The sequence below is a fragment of the Oncorhynchus gorbuscha genome, linkage group LG19 (assembly GCF_021184085.1).
Source record: "Oncorhynchus gorbuscha isolate QuinsamMale2020 ecotype Even-year linkage group LG19, OgorEven_v1.0, whole genome shotgun sequence".
In the NCBI taxonomy this organism is placed as follows: Eukaryota; Metazoa; Chordata; class Actinopteri; order Salmoniformes; family Salmonidae; genus Oncorhynchus; species Oncorhynchus gorbuscha.
In genome coordinates, this window is record NC_060191.1 from 20,318,102 (window position 1) to 20,340,740 (window position 22,639).

At 40.8% G+C, this 22,639-nt stretch overlaps 2 protein-coding genes and 1 long non-coding RNA gene across 3 annotated transcripts; 1 reads left to right on the forward strand and 2 right to left on the reverse strand.

Annotated features, from left to right (window-relative positions):
* Positions 1–204: 204 nt before the first annotated feature.
* On the reverse strand, positions 205–5,092 carry LOC124005539 (ragulator complex protein LAMTOR2). Its single transcript, XM_046314904.1, has 4 exons — positions 4,879–5,092; positions 4,548–4,710; positions 2,492–2,581; positions 205–738 (listed from the first exon to the last, which is right to left on the reverse strand). The coding sequence occupies exons 1-4, from the start codon at positions 4,944–4,946 to the stop codon at positions 682–684; spliced, it is 378 nt and encodes a 125-aa protein (XP_046170860.1). The 5' UTR covers positions 4,947–5,092; the 3' UTR covers positions 205–681.
* A 574-nt stretch (positions 5,093–5,666) lies between these two features.
* Positions 5,667–11,759, reverse strand: LOC124005599 (ubiquilin-4-like). The gene is made up of 11 exons (XM_046315004.1): positions 11,453–11,759; positions 10,268–10,419; positions 10,020–10,171; positions 9,624–9,886; positions 9,157–9,315; positions 8,838–9,063; positions 8,534–8,673; positions 8,337–8,420; positions 8,070–8,185; positions 7,786–7,966; positions 5,667–7,551 (listed from the first exon to the last, which is right to left on the reverse strand). The coding sequence occupies exons 1-11, from the start codon at positions 11,597–11,599 to the stop codon at positions 7,393–7,395; spliced, it is 1,779 nt and encodes a 592-aa protein (XP_046170960.1). The 5' UTR covers positions 11,600–11,759; the 3' UTR covers positions 5,667–7,392.
* Positions 11,041–19,469, forward strand: LOC124005600. Its single transcript, XR_006833656.1, has 4 exons — positions 11,041–11,640; positions 14,195–14,287; positions 17,073–17,184; positions 17,492–19,469. It is a non-coding gene; the product is annotated as an uncharacterized LOC124005600 (long non-coding RNA).
* Positions 19,470–22,639: the final 3,170 nt, after the last annotated feature.

Below are 22,639 nucleotides of genomic sequence, written 5' to 3' on the forward strand. Positions count from 1 at the left end.
TGGTTCTGTTAATCTCAAACCAGGAACACAAAGCAACAGTAAAAGGGACCTAGAAACAGTGTTGATAAAGGTCTGAATTGTCAAACAGAAATATATATATCAGTAATAACAATACTGTCAAACAATTGGCACGGTCTGTTCAGCAAACCTGTAATGCAAAAAAAGAACTTGGTACCCCTGGAACAAAAAAATCTAACATATAAATCAAGTACATAAAACTATTTATTTCATATCCCTGAAGATGTTTTTTATTGATTTTTCAATTGGAAAAAAAACAACAACTTATGGATAGCCTGTTACAAAGGGATATCATACATTTTATTGCGTGGCAGCAACAGACAAATGTAAGATTCTGACTAGGGTAAACAGTGAATGCCTTAACGTTAATGTGTCAGCATTTTCAGCAGTCCTCTTGAATCTCAAAGATGTACCTAGCCAGCCTTACAAAGTATGAGCTTGACTTTTGAACTGCATGCCACAAAAGGCCAAATTACTAAAAACTCAAGAATTAAGTTAGAGCATATTGAGTATAAATATAGTAAATCAGAAGATAAATACTCAGTTCATTCATACAGACTGGAGTGGTTCATGAAGACCAGGTAAAGCATTCACATCAGCATTAAGAGTTCATGTATGTTCAGGGGAGACAAAATGGAAGACAACGCTCCAGCCAGACTTCCCCTATGACGCAGCAACTTGAGTTAAAGGTTCCTCCAGATAAAGCACCAGTGCTTCAGCCTAAAAATATCACACAGACAGGAGAAATATGCTTAGTATGGTATGCAGAAATGATCTGTGCTCATGGCTCTTTAAATTACATACAGTTGAAGTTTACATACACCTTAGCCAAATACATTTAAACTCAGTTTTTCTACAATTCCTGACATTTAATCCTAGTAAATATTCCCTGTCTTAGGTCAGTTAGGATCACCACTTTATTTTAAGAATGTGAAATGTCCGAATAATAGTAGAGAGAATTATTTATTTCATCACATTCCCAGTGGGTCAGAACTTTACATACACTCAATTAGTATTTGGTAGCATTGCCTTTAAAATTGTTTAACTTTGGTCAAACGTTTTGGGTAGCCTTCCACAAGCTTCCCACAATACGTTGGGTGAATTTTGGCCCATTCCTCCTGACAAAGCAGGTGTAACTGAGTCAGGTTTCTAGGCTTCCTTGCTCACACACACACCATCTCAGTTCTGCCCACACATATTTATATAGGATTGAGTTCAGGGCTTTGTGATGGCCACTCCAATACCTTGACTTTGTTGTCCTTAAGCCATTTTGCCACAACTTTGGAAGTATGCTTGGGGTCATTGTCCGTTTGGAAGACCCATTTGCGACCAAGATTTATCTCAAGACATTAGTCAGGAAGTTGTCGCTTCAATATATCCACATAATTTTCCACCCTCATGATGCCATCTATTTTGTGAAGTGCACCAGTCTTTCCTGCAGCAAAGCACCCCCACAACATAATGCTGCCACTCCCATGATTCACGGTTGGGATGGTGTTCTTTGGCTTGCAAGCCTCCCCCTTTTTCCTTCAAACATAATGGTCATTACAGCCAAACAGTTCTATTTTTGCGGACATTTCTCCAAAAAGTACGATCTTTGTCCCCATGTCCAGTTGCAAACCGTAGTCTGGCTTTTTTATGGCGGTTTTGGAGCAGTGGCTTCTTCCTTGCTGAGCGGCCTTTCAGGTTATGTCGATATAGGACTCGTTTTACTGTGGATATGGATACATTTGTACCTGTTTCCTCCAGCATCTTCACACAGTCCTTTGCTGTTGTACTGGGATTGATTTGCACTTTTCGCACCAAAGTGCATTTATCTCTAGGAGACAGAACGCGTCTCCTTTCTCAGCGGTATGACGGCTACGTGTTCCCATATTGTTTATACTTGTGTACTATTGTTTGTACAGATGAACATGGTACCTTCAGGCATTTGGAAATTGCTCCCAAGGATTAACCAGACTTGTGGAGGTCTACAATTTTTTTTCTCTGATTTCTTTTGATTTTCCCATGATGCCAAGCAAAGAAGCACCGAGTTTGAAGGTAGGCCTTGAAATACATCCACAGGTACACCTCCAATTGACTCAAATGATGTCAATTAGCCTATTAGAAGCTTCTAAAGCCATGACATAATTTTCTGGAATTTCCCAAGCTTTTTAAAGGCACAGTCAACTTAGTGTATGTAAACGTCTGACCCACTGGAATTGTGATACAATGAAATAATCTGTCTGTAAACAATTGTTGGAAAAATGACTTGTGTCATGCACAAAGCAGATGTCCTAACCGACTTGACAAAAACTATAGTTTGTTAACAAGAAATTTGTGGAGTGGTTGAAAAACATGTAAACTTCCGACTTCCACAGTACATACTTGTTCTCTTCAGGAATAAGTCATTAGTGTTTTGTAATTTCAAATACAACACAATTCAAATACCAATGTTACCAATGTCATCCACTCTCAAAGTATTCTTCCTCACCTTGGCTTTAAGCATTCCAAAGCCCACAGTCTCTTTGGCATACATGCACAACAGTAGGTTAGCTACCCGTGTAATGGCCACCCTGCCTTCCTGCAAAGAGAAGACAACAAAGGAATAGATAAAAATGCATGCACATTGAATTTCAATTGACCTTTGATGGTAATTAGAGGTAAACCGATTAATCAGAATGCCCGATTAATTAGGGCGCCATTTCAAGTTTTCATAACAATCGGAAATCTGTATTTTTGGGTTAACTGCCTCGTTCAGTGGCAGAATGACAGATTTTTACCTTGTCAGTTTGGGGATTCAATCTTGCAACCTTACAGTTAAACTAGTTCAAAGCTCTAACCACCTGATTACATTGCACTCCACGAGGAGCCTGCCTTTTACGCGAATGCAGTAAGCCAAGGTAAGTTGCTCGCTAGCATTAAACTTATCTTATAAAAACCAATCAATCAATCCTAATCAATAGTTAACTACACATGGTTGATGATATTACTAGTTTATCTAGCGTGTCCAGCGTTGCATATAATCAATGCGGTGCGTATTCGTGAAAAAGGAATCTCGTTGCTCCAATGTGTACCTAATCATAAACATCAATGCCTTTCTTAAAATCAATACACAGAAGTATATATTTTTAAACCTGCATATTTAGCTAAAAGAAATCCAGATTAGAAGGCAATATTAACCAGATGAAATTGTGTCACTTCTCTTGCGTTCATTGCATGCAGAGTCAGTGTATATGCAACAGTTTGGGCCGCCTAATTTGCCAGAATTTTACATAATTATGACATAACATTGAAGGTTGTGCAATGTAACAGGAATATTTAGACTTATGGATGCCATCCGTTAGATAAAATACGGAACGGTTCCGTATTGCACTGAAAGAATAAACGTCTTGTTTTCGAGATGATCGTTTCCGGATTCGACCATATTAATGACCTAAGGCTCGTATTTCTGTGTGTTATTATGTTATAATTAAGTCTATGATTTGATAGAGCAGTCTGACTGAGCGGTGGTAGGCACCAGCAGGCTCATAAGCATTCATTCAAACAGCACTTTAGTGCGTTTTGCCAGCAGCTCTTCATTGTGCTCCAAGCATTGCGCTGTTTATGACTTCAAGCCTATCAACTCCCGAGATTAGGCTGGTGTAACGATGTGAAATAGCTAACTAGTTAGCGGGGTGCGTGCTAATAGCGTTTCAAACGTCACTCGCTCTGAGACTTGGAGTGGTTGTTCCCCTTGCTCTGCATGGGTAACGCTGCTTCGAGGGTGGCTGTTGTCGATGTGTTCCTGGTTCAAGCGAGGAGAGGGACGGAAGCTATACTGTTACACTGGCAATACTAAAGTGCCTATAAGAACATCCAATAGTCAAAGGTTAATGAAATACAAATGGTAGAGAGAGAAATAGTCCTATAATTCCTATAATAACTACAACCTAAAACCTCTTACCTGGGACTATTGAAGACTCATCTAAAAAGGAACCACCAGTTTTCATATGTTCTCATGTTCTGAGCAAGGAATTTAAACATTAGCTTTTTTACATGGCACATATTCCACTTTTACTTTCTTCTCCAACACTTTGTTTCTGCATTATTTAAACCAAACTGAACATGTTTCATTATTTATTTGGGGCTAAATTGATTTTATTGATGTATTATATTAAGTTAAAATAAGTGTTCATTCAGTATCGTTGTAATTCTCATTATTACAAATGTTTTATAAAAATGTTTTATTAGTATTAAAAAAATAATAATAAATCGGGCGATTAATCGGTATCGGCATTTTTTTTGGATATCCAATAATCGGTATCAGTATCGGCGTTGGAAAATCATAATCGGTCGACCTCTAATGGTGATACTACCTCCCAAGCTGCCAACTAGCCTAGGTCATCATTTTCTACCACTATTTAACTAACGTTATAGGGCATACAACAGATTTTCTATGGAGTCTCTGACTGTGATACTCAATGGATAATCAGAGCAAGGCAGAATTATTGGGGGGGGCGGCATTTGGTTAATGCATAGTAACTAGACCATATAGTTCAAACTCTAACCATGCAATCCATCAGAATGAATTTGAGTTTATCTTCGTTAAAAGCTTGATGCCCATTCTTGTCATAGGCCGACCAGATGTTGCTCGCAATCGCAGCGGTCACTCGAGCGTCAGTGTCCCCATAGCCAGAGTAAGCCAAAAGAGACCCTTCATTGTTTAACAATCTGCGGGGAGAACATGTAGATACGTTAGCCAATTAGACTGTTAGCTAAGACTTACCTACATGTAGGAAGCTGTCGTTAAAAGTAATCTTAAGAACAAATTATTAGCCAACTTAGCTAGATAGCCAAAAAGAACGCTATATTCACGTGCCTCTGCCACTCAATACTTACAGTGTGCTTTGTACTCCGCTTGTATTTGCCTGGCTGAGAACTTGCGTCAATGCTTTTGGCCGCAACATGGTTGGAGTGAGCAATACTTTGCAGCAACTCGATTAATTTAGGCGAAATTATGATGAAATGTATATTATCACCCAGTTCAGTGACTTCTTCAATAACAACACAATCCAGTCAGCTGACCCCTTCAACTTCCTGATACAAATCGTAATGCATTATGGGAATGACACTGGCAGTGGGTGCGTTCCAGACGATTGAAACCTGTCACTGGAATAATATATTCAAATGCACCAATTCAACTCAGATCTGCCCCAATTATAGAATTTATATCCTTTTTATGTTGCTCCTGAGATGTTAAACACTTGTCCAAGTAAGGGGACTGGGGGAGAATCTGTATTAGAAGAACAGAGTTAGCTAATTGCAGTTATTGAATAAAGTCACAATATGGTATATCAAGGGCACATAATGTCATATATCCCCATCATATTTTCAGACATGAGATTCCGATCAGTTAAAAAATTATAATAGCTACCCCGAGTAACCTCTGCGGTGAGGCCGGATGAATCTAACAATTTCATTGCTCCCAACTTCACAGCCCAAGCATAATTGATGAGATTGAACTAGCCCCAGTCATTTGTTTGTAATTTACACAGTTTTCATTTAGCCACCATTTTAGACCAGGATCTTCAAAGTGATATGAAATTATCATAAATTGAAGATCTAAGAAATCCATGCTTTTATACATTTTGTCATCATGGAGGAAAATAAACAAATCCAAGCGCCTCTCTGGTGAATGTTAAAACAGCTTAATGCTTAATTGCCATTAAGATATTTCAATGTTTATTTCAGTTCACAATTTATATTTTCAAGCTTGGTCCTTTTATGATCTACCAAATATGCATGGTCACCACTATAACTTTCCCACCTCTCAAACTACACACAATTCCCATACAAGTTGAACAAATCATCCATATCAAGTTCATATAATTTCATAAGATACACAATGTAGACTAGTGTTAATCACACCTGGTCCTAGGGGGTTGCAGTCAGTGTGAACAGGCTAAGTCTCCAACATTAACTATTCATCAAGATCATGAATAGCTGAATCACATGTGTTTGCGCTGGGCTTGCACTCAATTCCAATTTCACTTTGCCAAAAGGGTGCGGATTGGCGTAAGCTTGGGCTAAATGAAGTTTCCACCACAGTTCTCACTGCAGTCCAGTCCAGTGCTTTTAAATCTGAGGTGGGGTGAACAAGTGTGCATTTTGAGGATTGAGAATCTGAATTCAGCATAGGGTGCATCCCTCCAGGATCAGGAGTGAAGACTACTGGTGTAGACCATGCTTCTGAACTAAATGAATCACCACCACACACTTGATCATGTTTCTTGAAAGGTATTATTAGAATAGATAACAGAGTGACTCCAAGAAAAAGGCAGCGCTGAACAGATGTTCTTGAACTGTAGGTACTGCAACTAATTTGTATGGGTTTAAGAAAAACGATTCTCTATGCTATTAGTACACTTTGTCGTTATAGATTTCACAAATTATTTTTGAATATATTGCTGAACCCAATACATACATTATCAGGCACTAAACCGCTGCTTGTATGAAAATAAACAAAATGGTTAACGTAAAAGGTGTCTGCATTTTTATCATTGCTCAGATTAAAACATTGAGGTCTTATCACAACCCATAATCAGAGCCTAAACGGTTGAATAATTTACACTCAATAGCATTCATTGACTCAATGTAGCATTAACTACAGAGCTCACCAAGCTACCTTGTCTGACCTTCCAATCTGAAAATCATCCCTTCCAAAAAAGCTGAAAGTGTAAGCAAACAGCTGAACCAGGGGCACTATAGTGCTCAAACAGAGAATCCAACAGCCAAGATCAGTTTTGAAGGATGTCAAGAAATGATTAAAGCAGAAGGTAAACTGAAGGTGAGTGGTAAAGAAAAGGTAACTTCTACAGCTCCTGTAATAAATACTAGTCAATCAGGCATGATAGAGTGAAATTAAGTAAAAACAAGCAGGTTCTCATGACAATGAAAGAATGAGTGATTCCTCTGACCTATGATTTCAACACTCATATTCCTCAATTTCAACTCGTTACCGGCTAAACACAATCCATTAAGATGGGTTAAGTCGGCAACCTCATGCATGTCCAGCAAATGGGCAGTCATTTCAGAAATAATCTCCCATAGTCAACAGAGGAAGTAGTCATGTTAGTGGTGACGTCATTTTGCAGCGATGTCATCATTCCACAGGGTTGATATGAGATCTCTCCAATAGAAACTTGAATCTGAACACCCACTTCCTGCCCCCATATCTTTCCTACTTTTCACAGATCAGCCAAAGAGATGAATAGTAATTGGAATTCAGTTGAGTCTATCTGAGGGGCTTGTCAGACTGTGATGAAGGACTGTGTTCATTTGTAAACTCCCACTCCAGCCCTCAACCCCCCTACCTAACCCCTCTCTCCCAGTAATTTCAGGGGGCTAAGGGAGTTAGGAGGGCTGGGAGCCCAGCAGTCTCTCAATGGCAGCGTTGATGTCTCCCCCCGTGGCGATGAGGGCCTGCAGATTGGCCTCGCGGTTGATGAAGCCCATGGCGCTGAGCTGGTCCAGCTGCTGCTGAAACCGCACCTCCGGGGTTACGGTCTGGGTCTGCGAAGGGGAGCATAACCAAAGTCAATTTTTATATGAGCCTACATGGAAAATGTTGCTGGGGTTCTATTTGAGTGACTGTTAGGAGACAAGTCTCAGTACCAGTATTAATTGGTTTTAGGTCAATGAGGCCAGTAGAAACACAAAGCTAATGCTAACCCACTGGATAGCAAATAGCAAAGTATAGTTACCAAGTAGAAAGTCAGAAATTATGTTTGCAGCTCAATGACATACCGATGAGCTGCCTCCTCCTCCAGCAAACATCTGTAACATCTGCTGCATGAGCTGCTGCTGCTGTTGGGATGGGTTAGTGGCAGCAGTGGGATTTGAGCCCTGTGTTGGGGGAGGAAGATTTTCTGGGGCCACACTGCCTCCTGTGGTTGGAGGAATCACTGGGATCCCACCAGGAGCCAAACTAGGAGAAGAACCATAGTTTAAGTGGCATCATCAATAAAATCAAATGTATAAAGCACAAGTCTGTCCAGTAAGCATCTACTGGATAATAGATGGTACAGTACCTGGGCATGAGTCCGGGGGCTTCCGTCTGTAGGGTCTGCAGGCCCTGCTGGATCTGCATGAGAGCCTGCATGGCCCGGGGGTTAGTCATCACAGACAGTGACTCAGGATTCTGCATCTGTAAAATAACCATTTAGTTGGTCAACCCAAATGATGTTCCATTTAGTCACAGTCAGAAACTCAGCACCTTCCATAACACTCTGTCGTCTTTTTTGTTGTTGTTGTCAGTATATGGAACTAAAGTGTATAACTGGAGACAGAAATCTGACCTGTTGGAGAAAGACTGGCATCTGATGTCTCAACTGTTCCTGTAACTGGGGGTTTCCGGCAAAGAGGGGGTTGTTCAGCATTGCCTGAGGGAATTAGTAAAAAATTAAGCAATGATTCTACTCTTCACAAAAAAGAGCCTACAATATTCATCAGGACTTCTGAATCCTACTGCAGAGAGGGCTGAAGTTGTGCAGACCTGCGAGGCGAGGTCAGGGTTCTGCGCCAGCGACTGCATCATACTGCGCATGTAGGGCGCAGACAGCATGTTCTGCATGAGCTGGGGGTTCTCAGAGATCTGCTGCATCAGACTCTGCATGCCAGGGCTACCGAACACACCTGGACAGATTATAGGGTGTGGAGTGAGAGATACAGACGGATCAGCTAAGCAGCAAAACAAGGGTTATACTCAAATGTGGCATGTTAATACAGGTGTAAGGGGAAATATAGTTTTGCAGATTGACTAAAAGGTGAAAGTGCTTCTTCTGATGTAGTGGTGTTACCGTTGCCCAGCCCAGAGGCGTTGATGCCCAGGGGGTTGGAGGCACTGGGTGCAGTCCCGCCAGCGGAGGAGGTTGTTGTCGTGGAGGCACCAGTCCCCCTGATCTCTGAGGGGGTCGTTCCAGGGGGTCCCCAGGGGTTTGGTAAGGGCTCCCTGTTCTCTGTTCTGGAAGGCTGCACGCCAGAGTCCAAGTTGCCCCCCAAAGCAGAGAAGGGATTGTTTCCAAACTATGGATGGGAAGAAAGTGGACTAAGTCACAAAACCGGACTTGATTCAAGACAATTAGATGTCTACATATGGTATTTGCAGGAATAAGCTACCTGCTCTCTAGCGGCACTGAACATAGGCTCCTGGATGTCTGTGTACATCCTCCGGAGGGCGTTGTATCCCCCAGGGATACTCTCCAGGTTGCTAAGCGCCCGGTCCTGGTTACGCATCATCTCTTGCATCATGGCTGGGTTCCTTGCCAATTCCATGGTCTGAAGAGAGGAAGGGAGTTAACATTATGCATCTGTGCATGATCCTCCTCACACCCATTCCTCCCATCATTCTGGGAGTGGTGCGGTCTAGTTTAAGAGTTTGGGCCTTTGTAAATTGCACTGTTACATAAACCCCTTTTTACATTTCAACTACATTGTAAGCTAACTACATAAACAAGCTAAATGGTTTGAGTAATATGCTCTTCGAGCATAAGAGAGATTCAAATAAAACCAAGACACACTATGATTCCCCAAAACCAATTATATGACACCTTGAGCAAAGGACCCATCTGAGCTCCAGACTTAACCTGTCTCATAAGTTCAGGGTTGTTGAGCATGTGGGAGATCTCAGGGTTGCGCTCCATCAGCTGCTGCATCTGAGGGTTTGTCACAATCATCTGCCTCATCAGGTCTGGGTTGGACATCATGTTCTGCACCAAAGGGTTGTCCATGATTTGAGACAACATCTCCGGGTTGGACATCAGCTGTCTCTGCATCTGCTGCTGCATCTCCATGAAGTTGGCCGAGCCCATGCCCATGCCTGACAGGCTAGATAGGTCACCAAACCCACCTATGCAGACACAAGGGGGCGGTGGATTACTGGAAGGATATAGGTTAGTGCCTAGTTGTGTGAATGTTGAGTAGTTGTATGGCGATATGGCCGTCTTTCTGTGAGATGGTTTGGTGGGGACTGGGTCACTAACTCAGTAAGTTGGGTGGCTGTGTGGAGGCTGGGGTAGGCCCAGTGCCTGGTGTTGTGCTGTCATTGGGCGCTGTGCTGGGGTTAACGCTGCTGTTGGCCTGGGGGGTCCCAGAGCTGGATGCCGAGGACTGGGATGTGCCACCAACTGTAGCCCTGGAGAAAAAGCGAGGTCATTATCAACCTAAATGTTCCCATTATCTCACACACAAAATTGTGTCACTAGAATAGTGGGCAAGAAAATCTTCTTACTTGGGAGCAGTCTTGATGACAAGGTGAACAGTGAGTCCGTCCTTGATGCCGTGTTGGTTCAGTGTGTCTCCATCCTTTAAGATTTTACCAGCAAAAATCAACACCAGCTGGTCCTGCTTGGCATTAAACCTTTTGGATATCTCTTCTTTAAACTGTATGCACGAGACAGAATGAAGTGGCCAGTGAAGACAAATGGGAATAAAGAGGATAGGTACACACCCAAATCATTCAATGTTGGTAAAAAAAAAAAAACAAGTTATCTTGGTTTAGCTAGCTAACGTTAGCTAACGATGTGAATCTGCTAGCTGTCCTTTTAGTTTTATAAAGAACAATGAGGTCAAATATGAATGGTTTAGGGAATCACCAAATACAACATTAACCATGTCGCCAGTCGTGAACTTAACGATCAGTTTTGTTTTCCGAGTGTGGGTATAATTTGTGGGACGTTCCAACAGGAATCTGTTCCAGAAACTTCGTAAATAACAAGGTTGCCAACAAACAACGCATACAAAGTTGTATAGCGGCAGAATAAGATACCGGGTAGGGAGCGGGCTATTTCATAAAACATTTCACTCACCACGTTGATTCCGAAAAATGTCTGTCCTCACTTTGGTAGCCTACGGACAAACATTAGAAATAAGCTACGTGGTGAGTTGATACCTATTCGGCAGCTAGGTGAATTGATCCTGCTACTTTGTATGCGTTGTTTGTTAGCAACCTTGTACTTTACGAAGTTTTTGGAACAGATTCCTGTTGGAACGTTAAACAAATTATACCCACCCGTTTCCCGATCGGCTTTCGCAATGGCCGGAGCCTCCGTTGGCTAGCCGGTTATCAGCTAACCTGATCGCAGCTAAAGTTAGCTAGCTAGATGAGCCTGACAGACGTAGCTGGCTAGCTTACTCACAAGCTAACGTTAGCTAGTTGCGTAGTTAGCTAGCTCATGCTTGCTATACATGTCTTTACACAGTGCCGATTGTGCAAAACACGAGTAAAACTACTATTAGGAACCGACTTAAGGAAATGGACAAGTTGAAAATAAATATTACTAGTCAGGAAAATGAGATGATTCTTCCCAATTAACATCGTAAACCTGCTAGGTAATAGTTGGCTAGCTAACTTCGATTTATGCTTATTAGCCACAGCATGACTTGCATAACTGACTGTGTAAACAAGTGCGAATACCTGTGCGACAGAAGAATCCTCCGATATCGCGATCTCCTCCTTATCTTTCGGAGTTTTTACCGTGACCACGATCATGGTCTCGTCTGAGGCAGCATTTTCAACAACGTTGGAATCCACAGTGGGATCTGTGCCGCTGTTCTCCGCCATCTTTACTCCTCTTCAAATTCACTACATCCAGAGAGGAAGAGGTGAAAGCGAGATGTTTTACTCAGCCCAAAAGCTGTCCACGAAAATATGATTTGTTTGTATGGTCATTAAGTGTCGAATTTGGTCAACAAAAAAATGTATATTTTATTTGCTATGTGAGGATTATTTGATTAAATAGAAGTTTCGTAATGGTATACCAGACGTGGCATTTCGCCAACTTTGAAAAAACGACTTTATTGGAGTTGTGCCTGTTGTCATAGAGGTAGATAGAGGACTCATCATAACACGTTCAAGCAGGGACATTGCCATTGAGGGCTTCTACCGTTAAAGTGGTCAACTGGGTGGGGATTCCTATGAGTTGGGAGTTTTCAACCGATGAAGAAGAAAATCATGTACTACTTTAAATAGAGTTAGCCTCAAATGTGCTGCCAATGCTGTTACAGACGCTATAATATCACATACACAAGATGAGTACTCTATCTATCTCTATGGCCTGTTGTTGACACTCGTATCGGCCCTCTCATTGGGTAGAATAGTGCCACGTGCTCTCGCATCACCCGCCTTCCATCTTTGAGGACATGTATTTCCATTGTTATAGCGGTCACTTTACTATCTCGTCAATATAATAATCTTTGCTATATCACAAAACTAGCTAACAAAATTCTCAAGCTGAGATGAAAGCAGTATTACCGTAGGTTTTTGCAACGTTGAAGTCTAGTGGTGTGGGGGTGTCATTGCATTTGGCCAAAATGTATGTGTACTACTCAATTATGTATATAAACCCAGTTCTAAATCACTGTCAAATCTAAAATTGTAATGCTGAGATAAAAAGTGGGCAAATACTTTATATATTAAATATTATATTTAAAGGGGCAATCTGCAGTTGCCACGTGCATTTTTGGACCAAAATGTCAATATCATGGATGGTCAGTCCTTGCACCATTATGTTTATGAATGTGAGAGTGGTTTATATTTCTCCAAGGCCCATCCCTCGAATTTTTACCACACGTAACATAGTTGGGGTGTATACCTTGTTATTGTTTTAACTGCAGATTGTCCCTTTAAAGTTTTGTAGTTGTTTTGTGCGGTAATGAGCATCAAATCCCACATGCATTCATTTAATTCTTTAATGACATGAAAATTAGGGTTTGAAGGTGAATCACAGTCTATCATGCCTAATAACTCAATCAAAGCACTGCACGACCTAATGCATTTTTCCTAAAGTAATATCATATAAAAAAAATATTAATGAAAGCTGTGACGGAAACAGGACGTTTCGGTAGGCTTCAATTTTATAAATGCCAACAGATAATTTGTTCATTGGACATAGTGGGATCTTTTTGTGCCGGTAAAATTAATTACGCGAGAAATGGCGGCGCATGGAAAACACCTTTATGCGCAAATATTGATTGGATTTAATAATTGTCATATAAAAGTACATTTGGATATGGCGTGCGCGCAGTGGGTCATGAGTTAAAAAGTTTGGGATTCCCTGTAGATAATCATTGTAGGCCTACCATCTTAACCAGGGGTGTCAAACTCATTCCATGAAGGGCAGTGTCTGCAGGCATTCGTTTATTTCTTTCAATAAAGACCTAGACAACCAGGTGAGGGGAGTTTCATACTAACTACTAACCTTAATTAGTCAATGGAGTACATGGGTGGAGCGAAAGTCTGGCGAGAATCTGCTCTCGGTGGAATGAGTTTGACACGTGATCTCAACATTTTTCAAATACATTCTAAATATATTTTCCAAAACTATAGAATTTTCAGCTGTTTGAAGCTGGTGTAGCCTACAAAACCGAAAGTAAAAGACGCAAAAACTAACCTTAAAACCGGGAGCCATAGCCCACATAAAACAAGTCTACCGCTTCTTAGTATGAAAAGAATGCACTCACTACTGTAAATCGATCAAATATGTAAAACATCTTAGACTTACTTTCAATGAGAATGACAGTAGCAAGTTACCTATTGCAGCTTTAAGCGAAAAAATCAATTTTGTGTACACTACATCCTCACGCGTGGACTTTTATCCGCAACAAGTTTGTTTGGTGGGAAAATATTTTTTCTTTATGTGGATTTTAGAATATTCGCATGACAGTCTGTATCCAACTGGCTGGAAACCCACTGACGTGGGAACATGTGCATCCTTTTCTTTATGTGGATTTGAGAATGTCCATATGAAAATCTGTCGCCAATTGGCTGGAAACCAAGCTAATGACATTCTTAACGAGGCTCGTCTCACATTTGTGACTGTAGATCATGGCTGAGAATGTACTATTTGATTTTTTTGTAAAAGTGTGATTAACCTTTGTCAAAGACGAAGGAAAAACACTAGGTTAACACTATTAGACCAGCCTATCCTTTATCAGTATGCTATAATTTAGTTGCCAATCTGCATAGGTCAGACCACCAGCCCTTGTGTGAAACTCCTTAGGTCGGGGGGCTGTATATGTGATTATCCCGGTCTTTAGCCAGGTGAAACATTTTTATTTCAGTCTTGGTAGAGAAAAGCCATCTAGAAAAGTTAGGCTATATAGAAAATCAGGAGTATGATTTTTGAATTTGCATTATATTATTCATCTTTTTTGGCAGGATGTTGCATGTTTTCCTCCTTTAACATGATCGTGAGGACCACTGAGAAAGGTCTGTTGTGCCACCTCTACAGTACATGTTACTGATTTTTGTGTAAGTATGGCTACAGGTATTTAAAATATGTCCCCATTAATTCCAGAACAGATATTATTGCGGTGATCTGTTTGTTATTCAATGCAAATGCAGTACGCCACAAGATGTTTTTGTGCTGGTCAAAGGCAGTCAGGTCTGGAGTGAACCAAGGGCTATATCTGTTCCTGGTTCTGTGTTTTTTTAATGGGCCATGCTTATTTAAGATGATGAGGAAAGCACTTTTAAAGAATAACCAGGCATCCTCTACTGACTGAACAAGGTCAATATCCTTCCAGGATACCCGGGCCAGGTTGATTGAAAAGGCCTGTGTTTTAGGGACCGTTTGACAGTGATGAGGGGTGGTCGTTTGACGGCAGACCCATTACAGATGCAGGCAATGAGGCAGTGATAGCTGAGATCCTGGTTGAAGACAGCAGAGGTGTATTTAGAGGGGAGGTTTGTCAGGATGATATCTATAAGGGTGCCCGTGTTTACAGATTCGGGGTTGTACCTGGTAGGTTCATTGATAATTTGTGTGAGATTGAGGGAATCTAGTTTAGGTTGTAGGACGGCCGGGGTGTTTAGCATGTCCCAGGTTAGGTTCACCAAACAGTATGAGATCTGAAGATAGATTGGGGGCAATCAATTCACATATGATGTCCAGAGCACAGCTGGTTGCAGAAGGTGGTCTATAACAAGCAGCAACAGTGAGAGACTTGTTTCTGGAAAGATGGATTTTTAGATTGTTTTGGCACAGACCTGGATAATATGACAGAACTCTGCAGGCTATCTCTGCAGCAGATTGCAACTCCGCCGCCTTTGGCAGTTCCATCTTGTTGGAAAATGTTATAGTTAGGGATGGAAATTTCAGGATTTTTGGTGGTCTTCCTAAACCAGGATTCAGACACGTCTAGAACATCCGGGTTGGCAGAGTGCTAAAGCAGTGAGTAAAACAAACTTAGAGAGGAGGCTTCTAATGTTAACATGCATGAAACCAAGGCTTTTACAGTTACAGAAATCAACAAGTGAGAGTATCTGGGGAATGGGAGTGGAGCTAGGCGCTGCAGGGTCTGGATTAACCTCTACGTCAACAGAGGAGGAGTAGGATAAGGGTACGGCTAAAGGCTATAAGGACTGGTCGTCTAGTGCGTTTGGAACAGAGAGTAAAATGAACAGGTTTCTGGGTGTGGAAGGGACCAGTGGGAGGTTAAGTGAGCTGGAGACACGGCAATCCAGACAGCTAGCAGGCTGGGAATAGCAGAAGGGCCTTAGGGGGGAATGTTGAGGAGCTGGTTGGAAAAATTATAAAGATGTATGGGTGAAGTCTGACCTGCCAACAATGGCTGAGGCAAGAGGAAAGATGATATTTGTACAGAAATCCAGCTTTAAGCTGGGCATTCCTCTCTTGGAAACAGACAGCCAGGGTTCTTCAGTTTGTCAGGAAACGACAGGAATTCATTGTATGTTTATTATTCATTGAGGGAAGGGTTAACCTCTCAGTTCCTCTAAACTGAGGAGGTACTGTTAGGAACTAGCTGAGACTGGTTGAGCCCTCCCTATCAGCTACTTCCCTGTAAGGAAACCAAACTGTGCATCAAGCAGACTGGTCTACCACTGATCACATAGGACCTATAGAGGTGTCCATCTCAATTGCCAGGAATGGAGGAGCTCACTTTCTCTAAAAATATGCATTTGTTGTTGAATAATACATTTTGAGTTAATTTAAATGGGTGTGTAGTTTCATGCTCTCAAAAAGAAATGTAATCAAATGTAATTACAAAATAGTAAATAAATAGATTATATTGAACAGTTTATACTGCCAATTGAAGCTCAACAGTTATAAAATCTATGCAGACATTTGTCATGGTTTACATTCTCTCGTGAGTCAGCGGGAGGGATCTGAGTGTTTCAGAACACCCAATGGTTGAGTTCGTTTTGCATGGCCGGATGCACCTGGTAGGCAGAGTATGCTCATTTTAGACCATTTCTTCGATCCTTTAGTGAAATCTCCAACCACCCGGGGCATCGGGACATGCAAAATGAACTCCACCACTGACAGACACATATGTAACTCCTGGATAGTAGTTTATTTTACAGTATTGTTTAAGCTGTTTTACTGGGACATTATATGGTATGGGTACTTCTGCTGCTAACTAAAAATAATTAAACACTATTTGTACGTACGTGTAGCCTACTTGGTACGCAATGGGTGGAGCACTTTCTAATGCAAAATGGCTGCCATTGATGGCATCGCCCAGTTGGGTGCTATACATTGTATGTGAGTTTCCCCCACATATCTAAGTAAACAATCGGTAGCCTAAATTCTTTACCGTAAAGTGCTGCAGAAATTTGAGCTGTACTGAATTGATTGAATTCATAAGTTATTTGAGCAACATGGTCATACAATTGCTGTTTCAAGTAATTTACCAGAAGAGGGGGTTTTATGATGTGCACTTCCTGCTCAGGCATAGCAGAGGCTCTACACCCACTCATCACCACACTTTATGACATGCCCTATCATCTTTCAATGAGGCAAGAGATTACCGCAATGAAGGAAAGCAAAGCAACAAAATTAGGGGTAGATTAACTTTAATGTTGTCTACATGGGATGGAACCTGTTTGCCACTATGACCCAATTTTAACACTGTAGCAGTAACAACAAGAGTGCCCTTATTTAGGGCAGATTCAGAGCTGTACAATGCCAGAAATTCTCTAACAGTGTTCATCAACACCGCTATTTAGGTAAACAATCCGGTCAATTGTCAATATGTTCAAATCCTCCTCCATGTGTCTGTTCTACCATTAGATGTTGATGAATGCCTTGGACATCATGCTCATCGTCCCTGCAGTCCTTCAGCTTTGTGTCACCATCAGCTCTGCAGTGTCGGGTCTCAAGGCTTTGTACAAGGAGGGAAAAGGTACGAACAGAGAACCCTTGAACAGAGCAAATACAACGACCATACAAATGGAAGTAGAATACGGATTTGTAGACACACACACACACACACACACACACACACACACACACACACACACACACACACACACACACACACACACACACACACACACACACACACACACACACACACACACACACACACACACACACACACACACACACACACACACACACACACACACACACACAACCAAACAACCAACCAAGGTAGTGTTTGTTGTGTCCTCCCAAGTAATGTGTAACTTTGCTCCGATATGTTGCAGAACATCCAGGACCTGGAGCAGCATAAGCCTCTGCTGGAGGAGGTCACCACTAACCCTGCAGCTTAAAGAGCACAGATCTGATATACTTTATTGTCCACGGGGGTAAATTTTGTCGTGGACGATTTAGTGGTGCTGCTTCCACATGAAATCCATAGAATCAAATGTATTCTACATCAATGGAACATCATCATCATACACGCCCCCACACATTTTATGTTTCATACATACAGTATGTAGTACATATAGTTAACATACAACCAGTGTCAAGTCACAGTAAATTAAGTATGTCTTCATGCAGTTTGAGTCATGTTTTTTGTATTTGCCATTACAAAACTGAAAGGACAGATAAAGGGGAATATATCAAGTTAATTACTGAATTGATTGTTGTATATTATTTATTTTTTGTATTTTGATATTTTCTTACTGTATTATCCCCCCCCCCCAAAAAACACAACAACAACAACAACAACATACAAATAATAATAATTAACAAACTGTCTTAGCTCAACAGTTTCAAAACCGTTTTCCTTAACATTGCCATCAGGTGGCAGTCATTCCCATACAAACATACACCATTGGTTGCTCATAGGTTATCTTGGAGGCAAATGCAGGTAATGAAAACGGCAACATAAAGTGTCTTCAGGTCTAAGCCCATAAGGTCGTAATATCTACTAAGTTAAGATATGGAATTGTTTTCAGATGGTCATAAAATTGCTAAGTTTGCCATTTGAATTTGAGTACCCCTGTAGGTATATATATATTTATATATATATATATATATGCATATATTTGATGAAACATTGAATTTGGCCTTTACTGCTATAACCCATAGAAACAAATTGATTAACACATTTGTATATGGCAAAACAGACAGTCCAAAAATAAATTGTAAGGAATAAGGTTTTGAAGTGTCTGTCCTATACACTGGCGTAACGCAGTTTCTCTGGACCCCTGCAAGGTTGGAGTGGGGCCCCCACTCCCTAAATTAAACAAATGTGTCAGCCAGAGAGTCACTCACAAAGTTTAGACTACCAACCACTGTCCATGGTGCTGAAATTTGGACATATCTATGCGGCTGCCTATCGGATTGATGATAGGCTTTCTGTGGCGACAGGGCATGTAGCCAATAGCTTTGCTTTAGCAAACGGATACATGTTTATTGGTAGGCCTATTTGGTCGTCATTTTCTCATGTTAAGCTTAACATTTCACGAAGCTGTACACAGTTCCGCAAGTCTGCCATCATTAAAATGATGTCTGGTGGCAATAATATAATCACTGGTTCAGTAATTAAAGTTGGAAATTTAAACATTGCAGATTGTAAAATGTATTTTCGATACAACAGAATACTAATCTGCAACCAATTGATAAAAAAATAAAAACACCACTGTCTTGTATAGCCTACCTGAGCCTGCATGCCTATGATCAGTCCTCGTGCTCTCTCCTAGCTTGGATAGAAAGTTGTTGGGCGTAAAACCAGTCTATTAATGCCAAATAAGTCAGTCCACCCTCAAAGCACTAGTTTACTATGGATTGTTTCATTTTGCAGTGTACGCTACTATCTATATGCATTATTATTTAGCTGCCATTTCGCTGCTATTATAAACTTTTTTATAAAAAATTACACGTCAAATAGCCCAACAATGAGGGAAAAAGTATTCAGCTCGAGGATAAATGTAGTCATTATTTATTGTTGAACTCAGCAGGTTTTGTCTGGCTAATAGCATACACAAATGAGCTGCAATCAAAGTCAATTAGATGAAATCCAACTTGGGAGGCTCCTCTGGTCTTCAAAATTCTTCCTGAGATGTTGTGCATTATACTGTATGTCCATTGCGCTGCACATAATTGAAACTTAGTCTTGAATGATGCATGTATCACAATTCCAGTGGGTCAGAAGTTTACATACAGTAAGTTGACTGTGCCTTTAAACAGCTTGGAAAATTCCAGAAAATTATGTCATGGCTTTAGAAGCTTCTGATAGGCTAATTGACATCATTTGAATCAATTGGATGTGTACCTGTGGATGTATTTCAAGGCCTACCTTCAAACTCAGTGCCTCTTTGCTTGACATCATGGGAAAATCCAAAGAAATCAGCCAAGACCTCATAAAAAATGTAAGATCTCCACAAGTTTGTTTCACCATTGGGAGCAATTTCCAAACGCCTGAAGGTACCACGTTCATCTGTACAAACAATAGTACACAAGTATAAACACCATGGGATGAAAGTACTTTGGTGTGAAAAGTGCAAATCAATTCCAGAACAACAGCAAAGGACCTTGTGAAGATGCTGGAGGAAACAGGCACAAAAGTACCTTTATCCACAGTAAAACGAGTCCTATATCGACAACCTGAAAGGCTGTTCAGCAAAGAAGAAACCACTGCTCCAAAACCGCCATAAAAAAGCCAGACTACGGTTTGCAACTGCACATGGGGACAAAGATTGTACTTTTTGGAGAGATGTCCTCTGGTCTGTTGGCCATAATGACCATCGTTATGTTTGGAGGAAAAAGGGGGAGGCTTGCAAGCCGAAGAACACCATCCCAACCGTGAAGCACTGGGGTGGCAGCATCATGTTGTGGGGGTGCTTTTCTGCAAGAGGGACTGGTTTACTTCACAAAATTGATGGCATCATGAGGGAGGAAAATTATGTGGATATATTGAAGCAACATCTCAAGACATTAGTCAGGAAGTTAAAGCTTGGTCGCAAATGGGTCTTCCAAATGAACAATGACCCTAATAACACTTCCAAAGTTGTGCCAAAATGGCTTTAAGGACAACAAAATCAAGGTATTGGAGTGGCCATCACAAAGCTCTGACCTCAATCCCATGGAAAATATGTGGGCAGAACTGAAAAAGCGTGCGCGAGCAAGGAGGCCTACAAACCTGACTCAGTTACACCAGCTCTGTCAGGAGGAATGGGCCAAAATTCAACCAACTTATTGTGGGAAGCTTGTGGAAGACTACCCAAAACGTTTGACCCAAGTTAAACAATTTAACGTCAATGTTACCAAATAATAATTGAGTGTATGTTAACTTCTGACCCACTGGGAACGTGATGAAAGAAATAAAAGCTGAAATAATTCATTCTCTGTACTATTTTTAAATAAATTGGTGATCTGACCTAAAACAGGGATTTTTTTACTCTGATTAAATGTCAGGAATTGTGAAAAACTGAGTTTAAATGTATTTGGCTAAGGTGTATGTAAACTTCCGGCTTTAACTGTATATGTCAATAAAAATAATGTGCCGTTTATAAGGAATTTTAAATGATTTCTACTTTTACTTTTTATACTTAAGTACATTTTAGCAATTCCATTTACTTTTGATACCCACGTATATTTAAAACCAAATACTTTTACTCAAGTGGTATTTTACTGGGTATTTCATGTGAAATATCATCACATGTGATGTGTTCCAAAATCACATGGTTCAACATGATTTCACAAGTGAAATAAAATGTTACATGTGCAAATCATAACACTCAAACTCTGAAGATCTTCAATCCTTTTCAACTCAGGTGTGCAGAGTTAAATCACATTTGAACTTTGATGACAACAACAGTTGCAAGCCTGAAAATGTATGGACCTTGTGAAGAAAACATGCTGCACATCATTTTGCCCCCAACAATCTTACTACCTCAAAGAAGCAGTGGCAAAAAAAGAGAGCAAAAAAAAGGAAAAAAAGACCCAAATCAATGAATGAAGGATTGGAGGAAAATGACTCTAAATTCTGCAAGCATGTTGTAATGTTCCAAGGATAGACTGTAACTTAGGTAAACTTACATTTAAATCAGTTCCCTTTGAAGCTTCTCAGAGGGATTATCTGTATTCCTCCTTACATAAATAGACTGTCAGGTTCCTCATAATGAAAATTCAATATATTCTCTGCAAAGGGTTTAAACCTGGCTGTACTTAGTCTCATAACCTTGTGATACATCTCAGAAAGCCTTAACTTCCTAGTTTCTCTATGCAGTACCTCTGTGAGGGCCTTGTGATGCTGCCAGTGAATTTCTGGAGCCCACCATCTGATAACCATTCAGTTATTTCCAAGGAGACAAGATTAAACAAGAGACATGGTGACGTTAAGGTGATAAGTGCCAGCACAATGTATCCCTGAATGGCGTACACATCTTTTCGTTGCCTCGTGATGTTTTTCTGCGTTCCTGAGGTCACCTGATGGGCCGGCTCAATTATGGACTGTGTGGACAAATCATATTCATGGAAGAGTAATTTTGGTCTGATTGAAAGCATCTCTCAGCCTATTCACCAGTCTAGCATGGTCAGCCCCCTCTCGAGTATAGACAAAGTCTAGCCTGAGAGTGGAGACATCCCATGAATGCAGAGGACACTTTGTGTTAGGTCAGGGATGGGCAACTCCAGCCCTCAGTGGCCTGATCGGTGTCAGACTTTTGACCCAGCTAACACACCTGACTCCAATAATCAGCTAATCATGATATTCAGTTTAGAATGCAATTAGTTTAGTCAGTTGTGTTTGCTAGGGACGGGGGAAAAATTCATCACTCTGGCCCCCGAGGACTGGAGTTGCCCATCCCATTGTTACTTAAAGAATTTAAACCAAAAAGAAATGCAGATGTCCGCAGAATATTGCGTCACAATTAAATTCAGATTGTTCAAAAAGTTGTTGAAAAAGCGATGACCATGGTGTCACAATATGGACACTGAAATCAAAAGGCAGGCATTAAGTTAGTCTAATCAAGACTGTTCTTGATTTCAGATGGTTTATGACAAGAAGAAATTAACAATGAGTCTAGAAGGTAGACACAAAACGGTCTCTAGACTGCTAGGACAAAAAGTCAAGTCTGATCAATAGAGAATAGTCAAAATTACTTAACAGGTAAAAGAGAAATTAACCAGGATTCAGAGGGGAAAGAGATGGGCCTTCAACAGAACCCTGAGGTGCTCCAGAATCTCCATCATGATATTACATTAAGCAAATAATGATCATTCTGCACAATTCCCCCCATTTAGACAGGCCCACTGGCTTGAGATGGACCAGCCCATTTGGCATTTACCCAAACTGTTAGGTTCTGACACATACCTATCAAATAATTTCATGACCTAATGTCTTAATATGTGTTCATTATTAGCCTGTCTGCAAGTCTGTCTCTGATTTGGCCAATATCTTG

Excerpts from the sequence above, each read along its gene's own strand:
- LOC124005539 (XM_046314904.1), bottom strand. The coding sequence starts at position 4,946 with ATGTTGCGGCCAAAAGCATTGACGCAAGTTCTCAGCCAGGCAAATACA. Across the intron at positions 4,711-4,878 it reads AGCGGAGTACAAAGCACACT|ATTGTTAAACAATGAAGGGT; the intron begins GTAAGTATTGAG and ends TTCTCCCCGCAG. Across the intron at positions 2,582-4,547 it reads TCATTCTGATGGATTGCATG|GAAGGCAGGGTGGCCATTAC; the intron begins GTTAGAGTTTGA and ends TTCTCTTTGCAG.
- LOC124005599 (XM_046315004.1), bottom strand. The coding sequence starts at position 11,599 with ATGGCGGAGAACAGCGGCACAGATCCCACTGTGGATTCCAACGTTGTT. Across the intron at positions 7,967-8,069 it reads GCCCCCGGACTCATGCCCAG|TTTGGCTCCTGGTGGGATCC; the intron begins GTACTGTACCAT and ends TTCTTCTCCTAG. Across the intron at positions 7,552-7,785 it reads GAGGAGGAGGCAGCTCATCG|ACCCAGACCGTAACCCCGGA; the intron begins GTATGTCATTGA and ends TCCCCTTCGCAG.